General features: G+C 42.1%; 1 protein-coding gene across 1 annotated transcript in view; it reads right to left on the bottom strand.

Moving 5' to 3' along the window:
- The window catches only part of MAP3K2 (mitogen-activated protein kinase kinase kinase 2), a 93,261-nt gene that overhangs the window by 12,732 nt on the left and 63,005 nt on the right, over positions 1–17,524 (bottom strand). Inside the window, exons 10-16 of the mRNA XM_075001316.1 lie at positions 13,723–13,790; positions 9,885–9,977; positions 8,090–8,296; positions 6,997–7,145; positions 6,504–6,635; positions 4,885–5,014; positions 2,893–3,070 (exon numbers count right to left, since the gene is read on the bottom strand). Of these exons, the coding sequence (XP_074857417.1) occupies positions 2,893–3,070; positions 4,885–5,014; positions 6,504–6,635; positions 6,997–7,145; positions 8,090–8,296; positions 9,885–9,977; positions 13,723–13,790 (957 nt within the window). The remainder of the gene's footprint in view (positions 1–2,892; positions 3,071–4,884; positions 5,015–6,503; positions 6,636–6,996; positions 7,146–8,089; positions 8,297–9,884; positions 9,978–13,722; positions 13,791–17,524) is intronic.

Consider the following 17,524-nt stretch of genomic DNA (forward strand, 5'->3'; position numbering starts at 1 on the left):
AATCAGCTTCCCTTGAGACAGCTGTGTTTCCGTCTCCATCCGTGAGTGCCCGCGGGGGTACTGGGTGGTCGAGGGGGACCTGCCCCTGGGTGTATGCCTGTGGTGTCTATGCCCAGCGTGATAAGGATGACCATGGCAGCACGGGCATGGTTCCTGGGATGGAGACCTGGACCACTCTCGAGGCGCATACCCCCGATGTCTGGGGGAGCGAGATCATCTGGATGACTGAGACAATGGTGAAACTGGTTTGTGGTAGTACTCCAGAGGGTCAAATCCCAGAAAGGGCGAGGGTGGCCCGAGCCATGGTGACGCTGGTTGGAGGAACGGAGGAGGCGGCTCTGGGTAGGCCGCGGGAGACCCATGTCTCCTGGTTGGTGTACGCAACATAAAGGGGAGGACTTGTTGAGAGCAGCCCTGTCCAGAGAAGGGCTGCGGTGCCGGGTTTTCGCTGCTGCCTTTCCCCTCCCCTGCGGGGCTGGCTCCGCCCCTCCCCGTGCCAGGGATCTCAGCCCCGCTGTCGGTGCCACACTCAGCACGCTCATCTGCAGTGCCGCGCGGGTGGTCTCCGGTGCCTGCAGGCTACGTGCCTGTTGGCCCTGCACTGTTGGTGCCGCGGGGGTCTGTGCTGCTTGCGGCGGTGCCACCGGTTCCGGCGCTTGCCTGGCCGCCGCTCTGAATGCGCGGGCCAGCTGCTTAGTAATTGGAGGCTCAGCCTCTGCCACGTGCGCTGCTGCACTGCCGCTTGCTTGTGACTGCGGCTGGGGGCTGTGTGCTACGCCCGTCCTGCTCGCTGTGACCGCCGGCAGGGATTGGGCTGGAGAGAGCTTCCTCCGTTTCTGCATCGAGGGGGTGAGGGACACCACCTTCCTTTTATGGGGCCCTGTGGGTCCCTCCAGTTGAGGCCTCTCCGGCACGTCTGGCTGGAGGGCCTTATCAAACAGCAGCATTTTCAGCCGCATTTCTCTATCCTTTCTGGCTCTGGCCGTGAGCTTTGCACAGAAGGAGCATTTCTGGGTGACGTGTGATTCCCCCAGGCACCTAATACATTGACTGTGCCCATCAGAGGCCGGCATAGCTTCGCGGCACGACTCACTTCTTGAATCTTGAAGAGGACATTGTGGTGAGTCTTTGAGCTGTTAATAGGGTACTTAACACCTTCTCTGTGCCTGTTCCCCTCTCACGGACTCCAGCCTGCCGCAGCAGGAGGCCTACTGGCCTTCACGTCCCCGGGTTGCCTCCGCTCCTCCTTCTCGTTATTAAGACTTTCTACTTATTTTTATATATATATATATTTTTGCAATAAAGAAACAAACAATTTAACTAAGAACTCTGAAAAGAAACTCAAACTCTAAATACGCTGACTCTGGCCGCAGCCTGAGCAGATTCCATCTGCAGCCGATGGCAGTTAAGAAGGAACTGGCGGGGACCGGATTGCGCACGTGGCCGGGAGCGTGCAGGGGAGCGGAGTGCGCCGGCGCATGCGCGGTCCGGCAGAAACTGCTGGAAAGATCCGATCTGCGGCGCCGGGGCGAGCCCGACACCTATCGTGGAGCACCCACAGAGACACTCGAGGAAGAACTTCTGTTAACAGATCGTGTCTACACACAAAAACAGATAGACCTTTTGACCTGTTCCGTTGACAAAAGGGCCCTCCCACAAGTGCATCTACACAGCTTTTTTTTGTCAAGAAAAGTGCCTTGTATGTGTAGCTGCTCCGCAAGTTTTGTCTACAAAACTCTCTAGTGTAGCCATAGCCCAAAAGTTTTGTTAGGAATTTCCTCATAATTGAAATCACCTGCCAATCATGCCCATTAAGAATACGCTCACCCTTTGAATCAAACTCATTTTATCTATTCCCACTTCTGAAAGTCATTTAATGCTTCCCCTTTGCTCCTCTCTCCCCCTACAAAAAGGTGTTTTACAATTGTTGGCCCTACATTATTCTCGTTCTTGCAAGAGAGTAATATTTCATCATATATTCTGCATCCCAAGCATGTAAATGGGGAACAGAACATTGTATAAATAAGTTACGAAACCTTTTGACCATCAGACATCCAAAGTACAATGCACTTGGAAATAGCTCAGTGTCATTTCATTTAAAGAACTCTTTGAATCACAATTTCATCTCATAGATGCATTGTTCTGAATGCTAACAGAGACACAGCTGTGTTAGTGTATAGACTATCAAAACAAAAAAGCAGTCCAGTAGAACTTATAAATTAACTAATAAATAATTTTGTTAGTCTTTAAAGTGCTACTGGATTGCTTTTTCGTTCTGAATACTGCAACTTTTTCTTTTTTTAAATAAAAGCTTCAGTATTAAATAGGTTGGTGCTTATATTTTATTCGATAGCTGAGTAAACAACAGGTAAACCACCTTGTTAACATATACTAAAGACCGTCTACTCTGAGCCAGGAGAAGGAACAAAACAAAACAAAACAAAAGGACTTTTTCCCTCTCAACATGGTAGTACTCATGAAACGGTTTGGGCAAATGCTAGAGGTAACTTACAGGTAACTTTTATTAATCACTGAACTGAATTAACTGTGACATTGTCATATGTTAGTGCCCCTCTAGTATTCACAAGTTTGCTAGATGGGCCTATGTTCATGTGCACTTGGTCCAGAATGTTCTTTTGTGGTTCTCAGTCAGCAGAATTGCTGATATACAAAAAACAACCTGTTTAGTGTTAACATATTCCTCCCCCCGAGCCAGAAAAAGAACTTTGTGCCTAAATCGCTTGTTTTCTCTTTGGACAACCAAAAACACGTGACAAGAGTGCTTACGCACACAATAATGAAACTTTAATTTTTGCTGTGAAACCATCTCCTCGGGAGTAGCGCAAAGCTATCTGCCTTGCTGTCCTTCATGAGACTAGCTCTTTGACATACCAGATATCTGCTTTTCTTCCATATCCTTCTCCACTGATAACTTCGGGACTCATCCAGTATGGAGTCCCTGTGACAGACTTCATTCCCGTGCCAGAGAGACAAATAGTCTGAAGTCGCTTGCTGGCACCGAAATCACCTAGCTTCACATTACCGGCAGAATCCCGCAGAATATTTGCTCCTGAAAGAACAGAAAAATCTCTGCTTTATATTCAGTAAAAGCCAAATCAACTGCATGAGAGTGAATGGCATCAACACACATTTGGTTTAATTAGTGCATTAAAATAATGGTCCAGTACATTCCATGGCATAGAATTTACCTCTCGCCTCAAACTTTAATCTAGATTGAGCTTTCATTTAAAAAAAATTCTAGCCCTTATCACTGCAGAAAGAAACCCTCAAAAACATAACATTGTCATTTACCTGCAGCTCCAGAGTCTGAAAAGTATAGTCCTGAGGCATACCTTGCCCTATTTTTCTCAGTGAAGTCTCCATGGATGCCACAACTCCATAGCTGCATAAAAAAGCTTTTAGCTTGCCTAGCTGCCTGCAGACTGCTGACAGGATGCAGTCTTCAGTGCCGTGAGTCAGCCATGTGTTGACTCTAACCCCTCCTCCTGCTGGCAGCTAGGCAAGCTAAAAGCCTTCCTTCCCCCTGCTTTCCTCTAGCTGCACAGCTGTCAGGGATCACAGAGTGGGGAAGGGGCCACAGAGCAGCTTCAAGGTGTGCTTAACTCACATTAAAGCAAGCTGCATGCAACTTGAAGCCACGTATTTTGGGGGTTTACTGTATAGTGCATTCTTCCTGCAGTGTTCCCTGGAGCCAGAGATAGAATATAACGTGTACCAAACTATCAAAGGAGATGGAAATATAGTTTGGTAAGCTAGGAAAGTAAAAAAAAGTTTCTCACCATGTGCTGCTCCCAGTGCTTTTTTTGGTAAACCACTCCCCCACCACCCCTGCAGTTAACATGGTTGGGATTGCCGGTGGAGCTCTGCACCCCAGGGCTGCTGGGGTTTCCCTGGCCCAAGCTGGGTCTGCTATAAAGGCTCCATACCCCAGCTATGGGGTTGGTGGGATTCCACGCCACCCGGCAGGGGATCCCAGCTAGAACTGCTGAGGTGCCAGTTCAGCGTACTGTCTCAGCACAAAAGAAGCCATGATTGCTCCTATCTTTTCAAATTAGGTGTATATGTGCGTGACTGTCAGAAAGTTTGACCCTAGCTGCCACCTGCTGGGTCAGCTGTGGAGTCCCCTGGAGTGGTGCTAGCGTGGAGCCCTGTGTATGACTCTGCCAATCCAAACCCCCTCAGATCGTTCTTACCAGCTACTCTGACATGGGGGGGAAGGAGGATGGGTTTTGAACAGACATTAGCAACACGTCTTCAAAAACAAGTTACAAGGATGATTAACTTTCTTCTTTGAGTTCCTGCTCATACCTATTCAAGTTGTGATTCACAAGCCAAACCCAAGAGGAAGGGTTAGAGTCAATGCATGGCTGACTAAAACACTCAGACACTGCATCTTGTCTGGATTGTTGTACAATAGCATAGTGTGAAGTACAAGTGTATACAGTGGACCATGTAATTTACCCAAAATGTCTTCTTAAAGCCCAGTAAGCAGTGCAAGTGTTGGTAATGCTGCTAGACAATACTGCCCTCCTGTGGTCCAGCAAATTCTCTCGTTTGGCATCAGTCAGGTCCCGAAGGTGCTGGACTAAAGAGGTTCAACCTGTACTCATTAAAGCAGATTTCTCCCCCTTCTCAGTTTGCAACACTAGCATTTATCAGATTTGCAAAACATACCTAAGACTGGACTACTGAAGGTAAATCCTGATGGAACTACTTGAAGTTAAACCAATATACTGGCAAACTTTGCAACCCCTTAATTGTGTTGCAATAACTTACTATTGGCTTACGAAATGTCAAATGTTTCAAGCTCATGCTGCTTATTTGCAGTAAAGAAAGTAAAACTCATTCATCTCCTTTAGTTACCTTTAATATCTCTATGTACAATCATATTACTGTGCAAATAGTGAACTCCCTCCAAAATCTGTCGTGTGTATTTTCGGGTCACATTTTCTGTGAGTGCCCCATATGCTTTTAACTGGTCCTTAATGGAACCCTGCGGCCAAAAAAGAAAAAGTATTAATTACAGTACATTTAAGTGTGATAGAATAATTTATCCTTTAATCATTAGTAAACAAGAACTGGATTGTAGGCTATTTGTACCAGAAATGTAGAAAGGTCAAATTCTACAGCTTCTCTGCATCAGCTAAATTCACATAAGCAGTTGTATCTCAAGCTAAACTAAATGATTCACCCTTTAACGGGAGCATAATGACACACACAAACATTACCTGACAATGCATTTTAAACACAAACAATCTAAATGCTGCTGAACTGCTATACAGTTAATACAGTATTTTCATTCTAAGCATGATTCTAAGTGATTTACTAGTTACATGACAATGTTGTATTTAAACACTGACATGACACTGTCACTGAGTGTACCCAATCCATTTTATAGTCCGAGACAACAAATAGAGAGGAACGCACTGGATGTGATCCAGAGCATGGCATTTAAAACACATTTGATAAGTCTTAGGTCTCACAACAAAATGCAGACACCTGGTATTAAAATACCTCAGCTTACAACTGATGTTGTTCCTAAATATCTTTAGACAATTTTTACAAACCCAAACCCTTTGAAATTATGCAAATTTAGTAGTTTAAATAGGAACAGTATCATGACAAACCACAAAACTATCAAGTTCTTTAAAACTGCGATATTCTGATGCTGTCACCTAGATTTCAGAAAATCTCACAAGTCACTAAAATGAGGTCCTCATCACATCTAAATATCATAATTTTTCTTATGTACAGCCTTATAACAAACTAGAATGCAGCAATTACTTAAGGACACTGAAGAATACATGAAACAACTGCATATCTCGCTATTCTCATTTTTGCTACTTGTATTTTGTGAATAAGTGAAAATCTGCAGTTTTCAGGAAGCAAACTATTTCCACAAGGAAGCCAAAGACACAAAAAGAGAATGAAACATCTGTGTCAATAAAAAGACAGCTGCAAGATTTAGATTTCAATTTCTCCTCAGCTAGTGTTAAGTAATTTTTGGCCTCACGTTTTTGACTGGCTGCCACAATGACCTTGTAATTGCACCCCAACCTCCCAGTAAGAGATCTAAATCTGAGAACTCGTGTCTGATCTCTCTCCCCCCAAGTCAACAGGACTCTGACACACAGCAACAGTAACATTCCCTTTGTCAGCTTGCTAACTAGTTCAATATGGATTTTTAAAATTGAAATGCATATTTAAAAGTTGCTTAAAATCTTACAAAACTCTTTTTAAAAGGCATTTATTGCAAAAAGTAATCAGCCAAAAGTACTCAACTACTGTACAATTTTAATTCTGAATTAATAAGTAATAAATATGGTAGGCAACAGTCAAATCATGGTATAATTCAGTTGTCTGTCTTTGGTCAACCAGTTAGACATTTCCCTAACATCTGTGTGCGCTCCTGAAAAATCGCATCCATTTATGCTTGGTGCCATTCACTAGAAGTAACTGCCAGCCATGACCAATATGCTTACCCCGGGCATGTACTCCATGAATATAGAGAGTGTTCTTTCTGGGGGATCCCTCAAGCAGCCATAATACTGGACAATTCTTTCATGCAGCAGGTTTTTCAACAGCTGAATCTCACATTCAAGTGCGTTTACCTCCTGAAAAGAAAATAAACAAAGCTTAATACAGTTAAAAGATAAATTATCTAACATAACTTTTAGATTTCTGTTAACAAGACTGACTCAAGCAATGTTGAATTTGTTAATACCTGTTAGTTTCATTGCGTTAGATCTGTACATATTATCAATTAGATATAATTATATTAGTGTAACAACACTAATCATTCAACCCAGTTATTTTCACAAATATTTTACTGAAACCAGATGTCTTTTTATCATACAGATTCATAGACATGTAAGTCCTCAAATATTCATAAAATGAAGTGAAGCAAAAAGCAACATCAGTTTAGACTATGCAGAAAAAAAAAATCACTTAGATATATCTTGCAGGGATTCTTACCTTGCTGGTCTCTGGACTGTCAGGGTCAAATTGAACTTGTTTCACAGCCAGTTCTCTTCCTGTGTCAGCATCATAACATAGATACACTCTGCCAAAAGCACCCTGACCCAACAGCTTGCCAAGTCTCCAGTTAGTTGGCGCTCGCGGTGCTGAAAATAAGCATGTTTTAGTTTTTTTGTTTTTAAAGAATGAGCTTGTTATTCAGTTGTTCTAGAAAAACTGGAAAACACATACATTTTTTTCAAAAGACAACAAGAAGCCCTGTGGCACCTTATAGACTAGCAGATATTTTTGACGAAGAGGGCGTTTGCCCATGAAAGCTTATGCTCCAAAAAATCTGTTAGTCATAGAATCATAGGGCTGGAAGGGACCTCAGGAAGTCATCCAGTCTACTCCCCTGCTTTGAGCAGGATCAACCCCCCACAGTCCCTAAGGTGCCACAGGACTTCTCGTTATTTTTGCAGATACAGACTAACACAGCTACCCCTCTGGTAATTTTTCAAAAAACTGAATTTTAATTAACATGAATTTATAAAATTTCCTCCAAATGCAAATAACAATCCTGTCACTAATAATCTCTATTTTACCCATAAAGTGTGTCCAAAATTGCAAGTATAAGATACTTAAGCACTTACTATGACCTAATCTGAAAGGGAGACTAATATGTATTTCACCACTCTAGTATTTTAAAAGCACCCTTTAAAAACTAAACTAATTATCTACCGCAACTATAAAGTATAATTTGGATTAACATATACACCCAGCCACCATGCAACTTAAGTACCCCATTTACCCAAACACAAAATTTGACCCATAGCAGCAAGAGTAAACAAAGTCAGGATTTGACTTGTAAACATTTTACTACTTCAGACCCAGACATAAAAGAACATAATTAAATGTTAAGAAAATCTGTGGTGATAAGAATTGTAACTTACTATATAACTAATGTAATTCTGTAATGCTATCAATGTGTTAATGTAAGAATAAGGTAGCATGTATTTTAGTAATTTTGTCAGTTCTGATATATTATCTATTTAACAAGATTTTTTTTTAAATTATTCTTTGAAGACCATAATGTGCCTTTTTAACTTACAGCGGCTAGGAGGGCTGATGTCCATTACTGACAGGGTTGGATTGTCTATGTCACTTCCCCTTCTTCTCGTTCGGTTATCCTCATACTCTGGAGTAAAGGTGCTGCTCCCACTGCTTGTACTCAGTGAGTGATCGGTAGGGCTGAAACTGACTGGAGACCGAAAGCTGTTCCCTTGGGTCCTTCTGGCCCGTGGAAAGGTTTTACGACCTGCAATGGTGCAAAAAGATCACCTATAGTACTGCACTGTACCATGAAGTACTAAAAATATATTTGTACATATACTGCATGAAAACATAATACAATGTAAACCTTCCACAGCATATGATTGAATGTTAATATCAGTTACTGATTCAGCCTGCTGAGAAGGAATGTGTGCACAATGTCTACACGGAGGGATCCGACTTATACGAGCTTAATAACCTACTCCAAGGTCTGCAGTTCCTGTGAACAGTTTCATAATTAAGAGACTCTCTTCACATCTGGCTTGAAGAAAGTGGAGAAAAGTTCTAAGGGAAAAATATTGTCTTCAACTGTGAGGGGCTATATTTACTCCAGAAAAGTGGATCAAGAATACATGAGAGTTCTAATGGCAGGGGTCCTCACTCAGAGGGTGTATTAAGTTCAGATGAAGACAAAAGATAGTTCAGAATGAACATTTCCAGAATTATCTACCTGTAGAAGTTTCCTCCTAGCACTCATCAGTTACCCTGTGTCTACACATGCCCCTTCCTTTCGAAAGGGGCATGTTAATGACTGGGTTTGAAAGATGCTAATTAGGCGCCGGAATGAATATGCACCGCCTCATTAGCATAATGGCAGCCTCTGTGATTCGAAAGTGAGGCTTTTCAAATCGCACGCCACCAGTGGAGACGGGATCTTCCGAAAGAACCGCCCCCCCAGTTTTCAAAAGCCCTTCTTCCGATCACCAGATAGGAAGAAGGGCTTTCAAAACATGGGGGCGGTCCTTTCAGAAGGTCCCGTCTCCATGGGCAGCAGGCAATTCGAAAAGCCACACTTTCGAATTGCCACGGCTGCCGTTATGCTAATGAGGCGCTGCATATTCATTGCAGTGCCTCATTAGCATCTTTTGAACCCACTCATTAACATGCCCCTTTCGAAAGGAAGGGGCACTTGCAGACCCAGCCTTAGCGGTTGACACGCCATGAAGAATGAGGATTTCCTGTCCTTTATCCTCCCTAATGTAATTCATTATCCAAACATCTAATCTTGTTTTGAAATACAATATCTTTAGCAATTAGATCCACAGATCAATTATGCATTAATTTAAACATGCATTATTTGAGTTTTAAATTTATTGCTTTTCCATTTCATGACCTATCCCTCTCCTCTTATTATGAGAGTCAGTTAACAGGATCAACAATTTAGCTACTCTACATCACTCCAGATTGACTCTTCTGGGTAGTAAAGAAGGAGAGTGACTCATGACATTAACAGTATGGTCTGTATAGTTTGTCCATAGGCTTTTGGCAGAGAGGTCTTCCATGTACAGCTAGTCCCCTAGCTCCCTAATCCTCAGCTCTGTCCTTTCAAAGAAGCTGAAGTAGCTCAGCATCACTGAAAATCAGACTAACACAAACTACTTTAATTTAGGTGCTTAAAAGCGGATTTGTAAATGCAGATCTGCGATTAACTTTCAGCATGCTTTATATTCATGTCAGAAAGAACCACCATTTGCTTTTCTTTTTTCAACATTTTCTGATTATATTGCAGACTCTTTCAACTTCATTTTGCAAAATGAATAAATGCTGAAAATGTTGCAGTGTCCCACACTCACCGTCATTGTAGTCTTGGTGATGATAGGAAATATGATACCGTCGGGGATAAGTACCACCTTTTCCAAATTTCTCAAATATTGGGATGTCATAATCTAGGGGAACAAAGAGAAAGTATTAGCCTATGTCGCTAACTTAAATACCAGGAAAAAATAATAAACCAAATTTTAATCAAGTCTAACACCACAAATTTATTTGTTTATTTGTTTTTTTTAAAGCAATCCTACATTTAATGCTTAAGTGGACTGTTTTATACAGAAACTTCTGCACTGGAAGGCTGCGTACATAGTAGCAAAATGGCTGGCCTATTACGGTGGGTCCCATGCTGCTCCTTTGTTTGGTGGTTCAAGGTGCCACCTCTAGCTCCTCTCCTTGGGTACTGACAGCTCCACTAGTGTCCTAGTGGAGGATGGAAGGGGAGAGCTCTCCACTCCAGAGTCCAGCCTAGGGGTCCTATGGACAGTGGCAAGGTGCCTGAAATCATGATTCTTTCCCCTAGGCTAGCTCCCTCTCTGCCTCTTCAGCTTCTTAGGCTTTCTGCCCCCTCCCCACTTGGGCAAGGTTTCTCTTAGCCCTCTGATTACCCTGTGGTAACCTCTCCTCAAGTCCACAGGGAATAGTGCTCTGATAATCTTGGGTCGCGTAGATCTTTCATCTATCACTTTCCTGCTGCTCTCTGTCCCTGCTGTGCCACAACATAAAAATCAGTGAATTAACATTCAGCCTAGTAACCACACTGTTGTAGTCCCTATAAATGATAAACAGTAAAACAATAAAAACTAAACACACTTAATTAGATATCACATCCACTCAAATACACTATCATCTGCTTCTACGAAGGCACAAAAAAAATCACAATACCAGTGAAAAAGAAAATCTTTGACTTAATAGATTTTTCCTTTAGTTGGCAAGTAAGCTTTTTATAGAAAAACCTTAGTAAACAAGACTGCTATTCCAGATAGTTTATGTGGGAATTTTCTGCATGAAATGTTAAAAGCAGTCTCCTGTTTACACTGAATGGAAAGAAGATGTATTTAACTTCACAGAAAGTTTCAGGAAAGGCATTTACAGACATGCACAGAAATACTGGACATCATTTAATGTTCAATATATAAAGGTTTGTCCCACTATCCATGGCTAAAATCTCCCATTTCCCCACAGGTATTTCCAGCTGTCTGCCTTCCACTACCCCACAGGTCATTTCATGATCCCTATCATAAGCAGAATTGGTTGTACCACCTATTAACATTTCCCAGTATAAGATTCTGGTTTTCAGTTTCTTACACCTTGCCAAACTAACAATTTTGAGCTGATTTCTCTATGCTGGGTGTCTGCCTCAGATTCAATTTGTCTGGAAAATTTCTTTCCAAAAGGGTTTAGATGTTTCTGAGAACCAGGCTGAGGAAATATATATTGTTTTAAACCTGGTGATTTTTTCTTTGAAATGCACTAGAATCTGCATGCTTTGGAAGCAGTTTCTGAAAGCTGCCATGGAGTACGAGCAGATGTGTTTTTTGCCCATTGTTTTTTAAAAAAAATTGGCTGTTATAATAAGCCTTCCAAAAACCCAGTTTTCATACATTCAGTTGAAACTAGTTAGCTAGAGCTTTGCAGCTAAATATCTCTAAAATTCTATCCTCACTGAGCATGCTCCAGCCTGTCAGCTCCCAAAGCTGACCATCCTCAGAGTGATTAAGCATGTAAGAGCTACAAACAGAAGGATTTTTTCTGTACTGGCCGCTCTACAATGGGTACGGAAACTGAGAGCAAGGAGCTGGTTTCTCATGTGCTCTCAACAACCCCCGCTTTCCGTCGTTTAACCAGTTAACCATTCTGACTCAGGTCCAGCTGTCTAGTGTGGCACTCAGTCCCACTGCAGCTGTGGAGAATTGACATGGACAGCCTGGTGTGACTGTCCACTGCCAGAGTTCACTGGAAAGGGCTGGTTAACTGCTAACCATAGCTTTACCAGTACTCTTACCAGTTAATCAGTTAACTTCTGTATTTCAGGCAGAGATAACAAACACCTATCTCCCCATTTGGCTGTATGTATACTGTATACCTTATGGGTATGCCTATACACATACAGAGGCAGGTGTCAGTTTAAAAAAATTGAAAAATCTGTAAGAGAAGAAATCCACAGGCAGGAACATATAGCAAAGGGATATTCTGGTTATGAATAAAAAGACAAAGGATTAGTTCAGTCTATTGTGGGAGTCCAAAGGGATAGTGAATTCCTCACCTAGGAGGCAAACTGACAGCATGCTTTTTCCTAAAATGAAGGCCACTTGCAGCCTGTAAAGCATGGGTGTCCAACCTTTTGGCTTGCCTGGGCTGCACTGAGTGAAGAGAAATTGTCTTGGGCCTCTCATAAAATATATAATATAGATAATGTATATAAATCACATAATAATGTTAAAAGTTTATGATCTTGTGGGGCCGCATTACTAGCTGTCCAGGGCCGCATGCGGCCCGCGGGCTGGACACGCCTGATGAAAAGTATTGCAAAGATTCTGGGTGAGCAATACTCTTCAAGATATGAGTATCTTGTTAATTTAAGTCTAGGCTCTACGGTATGTGCTGTGAATTTTTATGGCTATGTCTACACTAATCCCCACTTTCAAAAGGGGGATGCTAATGAGACACTTCGGGATATGCTAATGACACACTGCATATTCATTGCAGCACTTCATTAGCATATCCCAAAGCATCTCATTAGCATCCCCCTTTTGAAGCAGGAGGCAGTGTAGATGCCGCTTATATGTAACCAGTTGTTTCGCCTACTTCTACTTGCTACTACTTGACTCTGCTTTGTTAAATAAACTTGCACTTGGTTTCATGATAAGTAAATCTAAGTGCTATGTATTTAAATAAAGCAATGATCTTAGATGAAACCTGTAAGCAGAGGTGGTTTGATTTTTTGGAAGCAGCGATTCTACGAATACCTAGTGTTGAATGGATGAGGGGAGGATGAAAAAGACACTCAAAGGGTTGGGATGCTAACTATAGACGGACACTGGGTCCTCTGAGGGCTAGAGGTGAGTGCTTCTTTGGCCCATGGCTGCTAGACTGTGGAGCTGAACCCTGTCAAGAACAAACAAGTCTCCTTCACACATTGGCTGTGTCTACACTAGCCCCAAACTTCGAAATGGCCATACAAATGGCCATTTCGAAGTTTACTAATGAAGCGCTGAAATACATATTCAGCGCTTCATTAGCATGCGGGCGGCCGCGGCACTTCGAAATTGACGCGCCTCACTGCCCCGTGGCTCGTCCCAATAGGGCTCCTTTTCGAAAGGACCCCGCCTACTTCGAAGTCCCCTTATTCCCATCTGCTTATAGGAATAAGGGGACTTCGAAGTAGCCAGGGTCCTTTCGAAAAGGAGCCCCATCGGGACGAGCCGCGTGGTGGCAAGGCGCGTCAATTTCGAAGTGCCGCGGCCGCCCGCATGCTAATGAAGCGCTGAATATATGTATTTCAGCGCTTCATTAGTCAACTTCGAAATGGCCATTTGCATGGCCATTTTGCAGTTTGGGGCTAGTGTAGACACGGCCATTGTAGCAAAATGGTTGGAACTTCTACAGTGGGTCCCATGCTGCTCCTTCGTTTGATGGTTCAGGGTGCCACCTCTAGCTCCTCTTCTTGGGCACTAATTGCTCCACTAATGTACTAGTGGAGGATGGAAGGAGAGAGCTCTCCCACTCCAGTAGTAGTGACGTACCTCAAAACCGTGCGTACCCCAAGGTATCATCACATCTACTATGTGCATGAATCTTAAGACACATTACTTACAGTGGATATAGCTGATAAGACTAACTGGGCTCAGCAGTTTTACCTACCTGAAAATTCCTGGTGGTTATCTGGATAGCTCTGTGCTCTTGGCATCCGAGATTTGGGGTAGTTGTCCCTAGAAGCGTAAATCGACATTTTAGATACTCTTACATTATTGGAGAGTCAGAGTAGTCAGACAAGCACTTAAAAAGTGTTACTGTTGAATGACAGCACTATTCCATTCTGCTGCATTTGTAGACATGTATGGGACTCAACTTCTAAATACCAAAGCTTGTATATATCAACTACAATGGATGGAACTTGCTTTGGACAGGGAGCAAACAAATGGCACTGCTCACTATTACAGTCTATTTGGAGATATGTAAAGCAGTGCCAATGAAGCCATACAGTAGTTCATGCTTTGTGGTGAAACAAAAATCGAAACATCAGTTACAGATTATTAATTTATCAAGAATTTTGTGGCCTATTTAAATACTTTTGCCAAAGAAATGTAGAGTCTTGCAACTGTTGATTTCCTTTTTCTCTCTGTGAAGCTCAAGTGATTTAATTACAAAACTTTAAAAAGCAATTCTGCTGACTCATCAAGGGGTTTTGCATATGGTCAAATAAGTTTCTGACCTAGAAATCTGTCTTTATGCAACTCCCACCCATCAAACAGGAATGGATGGGATTCCAGTCAGACAGAACAACCAATTGCAGCAGAGCACTTCCATAACCATGCCACCCCAGCATCTTCCTTTTCCAGTTAAGAATTTCTCTAGTAGGCAACAGAAGCAGAAATGGAGACACAAGCCTAGGCTCCTGCCAAGGTTTCTCAAACAGAGACAAACTAAATGAAGATGACATGAGTCTCTGGACTGGTTGAGGCAAGTTACAAAATTTCTAAGCAAGAAATGTTTTCATAGGATATTTTGTCTACCAATCAGGGTTACATTGGTTCCTTAGGACAAAAAAATAGGGTAAAACCCCTAAATACCTAATCTTTTACACACCAGCTACAAAGTGGATATTTCAAACACTCAGTCTCTCCTCTGTACCATACAAAAGCCTTCTTACCTGTAAAATAGGATATAATTATATAAATATCCTCTGAATTACAAGACTAAATGAATTAATCTTCATAAAAGCACTTCTTAGATGAAAAGTTGCTATAGAAGTGCAGAGTATCCAGCAATTGAAAGCTATTTTCTTCTAAGGAAATAGAAGTGCACCGTTATCAGAAAACAAACACCATGAGGATACATTTTTGAAGAATGGAGAACTATAATACAACTTTTCCTGAGAAGTCTGATGAGTCTTGAAACAACTTCTCAAACAACTGCAGAACAACTAATCTTTCCTTCCATTGGAAAACCAGTAATTCCACTCTCATTGAATAAGCATAACTATGTAAGTTCGTCCTGTATGCAATCTTTTGCCCCTTAGTGCTTTCAAGCTTCTGGAAAGTTCAAATCTCAAAAATTTTCAAAGAACTCTTTGTGATAATTTGACACATTACTATTTCATGTTGTTTTCAAAAACTGTACACAAAGAGATCTTTGCTTCAACTCTGAAAGCTATAACTACAACAGAGCTTGTAGAATTCAACTACTAGAAAAAGTCTGCAGTTTAAGAAGCATTCGATCTTCCCTTCAACTCCAAGATGACCACATTCAGTATGCCACTGATGTCAAGCTATATTTCAGAGTGACTGATATACCTGTTACTAAGCCAGTATTTTGGCTCACGAGACTCAAGTCTAGTTCTGAGTCTACACTCTACCTAGCATGAGGTTCCTGGACACCGAAGAACTTTCCTTAATGGTATAAACACTTGAAAAACTGTGACGGACTATACACCCATTATCGCCATTCTCAATCCTTTGTTCCATAAGTACAAAACAAGCTAGGAACTGATGTGCTTTTCCACACTTTTTACTCTTTTCTATCCATCTCCTCTGCTAGAATAGAAAAGGAATGGTGCTGATGCTCTGAGGGTAAGAACAGATAAGAGGAGGAAGTTCCTGAGGTGTTTTGGACATTGTAGCTTAGCCTTTTGCAATTTTTGGCTCCTGGCAGAGTGGACTGGTAAGACAGCAAGATTTTTGAATTGATATTTGTAACTCCATGAGCTCTTCAGTCAGTCATCAACAGTTAATTGCTGGCATGATCACAAAACTATATAGAAAAGCCAATTAAATTACAAGATATCACAAAGGGAAAGCATGGATATGTTTAATTTCTGAAGACAACATAAGGAATTTTCCATCATCTGCTGGGTTGAAAAAAGTTGCGACTTATCTGATGTCTACTCACAGCTTTGATCTATTACCCAAAACATAAGTATATGTTAGGTTTAAAATATATCATTACAAAGCTTTGATGCAAACCTCCAATTTCAAACAGGTCAATTTATACTTTGCCACAGAAGAAAAACAAATGCCTTCTTCCCAACCATGCCAGCAGACCCTATCAGATTATCTTTCAGTGTCCATCCCCTCCACATATGCATCCCCAACAACTTTACATGCCAGAAAAGATGGATTTTGCAGCATGAGTGGAAAATAAATCCATCCACAATTATGTCCTTCTCCAATCAGGAAAGTTCTCAAATATGGCTACATCTACACTACAAGATAAAATTGAATTTAAGGCAGCTAGTGCGACATTACCACTTGACTGTCTTCACTGTAAATAGCATTAGCTTGATTTAGAGAGCACCAATACCAATGTCATCAGTATATGTTGGGTGTAGTGTGAGGCTAGAATGCCAAAGTTCGATTAAAGGCCAGTGGGGAAGCGCCATGTCTTAAATTAATTTGCCTTCAGAGGTGTCCCATATGTAACCCACAATGCCCCACAGTGCACTACTCTGGCTGCTGCTCTCCACATGCACAGGAATTAGGTAACAGGAAGACAACTTCAACTGGCCCTCCACCGAAAATATTTTCAGCAACTTTCTGCCACTGGGGGAAGTCTCCCCCAGAGGCTAAGATACTCAGGCTCTTGCTGCCACTGGGGGTGGGGCTGGGAGGGAGGAGTCTCCCCCCAGCAGATAAGATTTTCAGGGGAAGGGGAGCATTTCAACCAGCTCTGCAGCCATAGACCACAGCTGCTCCCTGCCCCCTGCCAAAACTATTTTCAGGGGCTTGCTGCCCATTGTAGATGCTTGCTGTCTTTTGAAAAATCTTTGACATTTCGTTTATAAAATCTTTTTCCTAACCTTTCCTATCCTCTTTCTTTATGCTTTTACCCTCCCCAAAAAACCACAGGGAACAGTGGGTGGAGGGCCAGTTGAAATTCCTGTTTCCGTTATAAGTTCAGCATCTGAGATTTCACTGCCATACCCCGTGTTGGCAATTTCTGTGCAGTGAAGAGGGAAGACAAAAATATTTTTTCCTAGCTTTTTCTATCATCATTCTTCTAACTTTGCACACCTTCACGCAGGGAAGAGTGGGTGGAAGGCCAGTTGAGAATACGGACTGTACACAGAAGCTATATAGTGGCCTGGGACCCAAAAACCCTTTCCTCAGCAACTCTCTTTTTTCAAAAAACTTTACTATCAAGTCTTTCTTCAAGCTTTTTATTGTCTCTGCGTTACCCTCAGGGATCAGATGCAATCAAGGGGAGGGATGGGGGGATGGTCAGTGGATGACCAGTTGAAAAGGCACACACTTGTTGATATTTAGGAAATCCTTGATAATTCAGTTACAGAAGAAAGATTTCAGTTAACCCTGCCATATTTGCTGATGCCCTACCTTTTCTTCCTTCCAACTGGCAAAATGGATGTTTGCTTAACATGGGGTGGGGATGAGGGCAATGCAGGAAAAGGATGTCAAAGACCGGCGAGCATACCCAGAATGCTACAGGG

Source organism: Carettochelys insculpta, chromosome 8 (genome assembly GCF_033958435.1).
Source record: "Carettochelys insculpta isolate YL-2023 chromosome 8, ASM3395843v1, whole genome shotgun sequence".
NCBI classification, from domain to species: Eukaryota; Metazoa; Chordata; order Testudines; family Carettochelyidae; genus Carettochelys; species Carettochelys insculpta.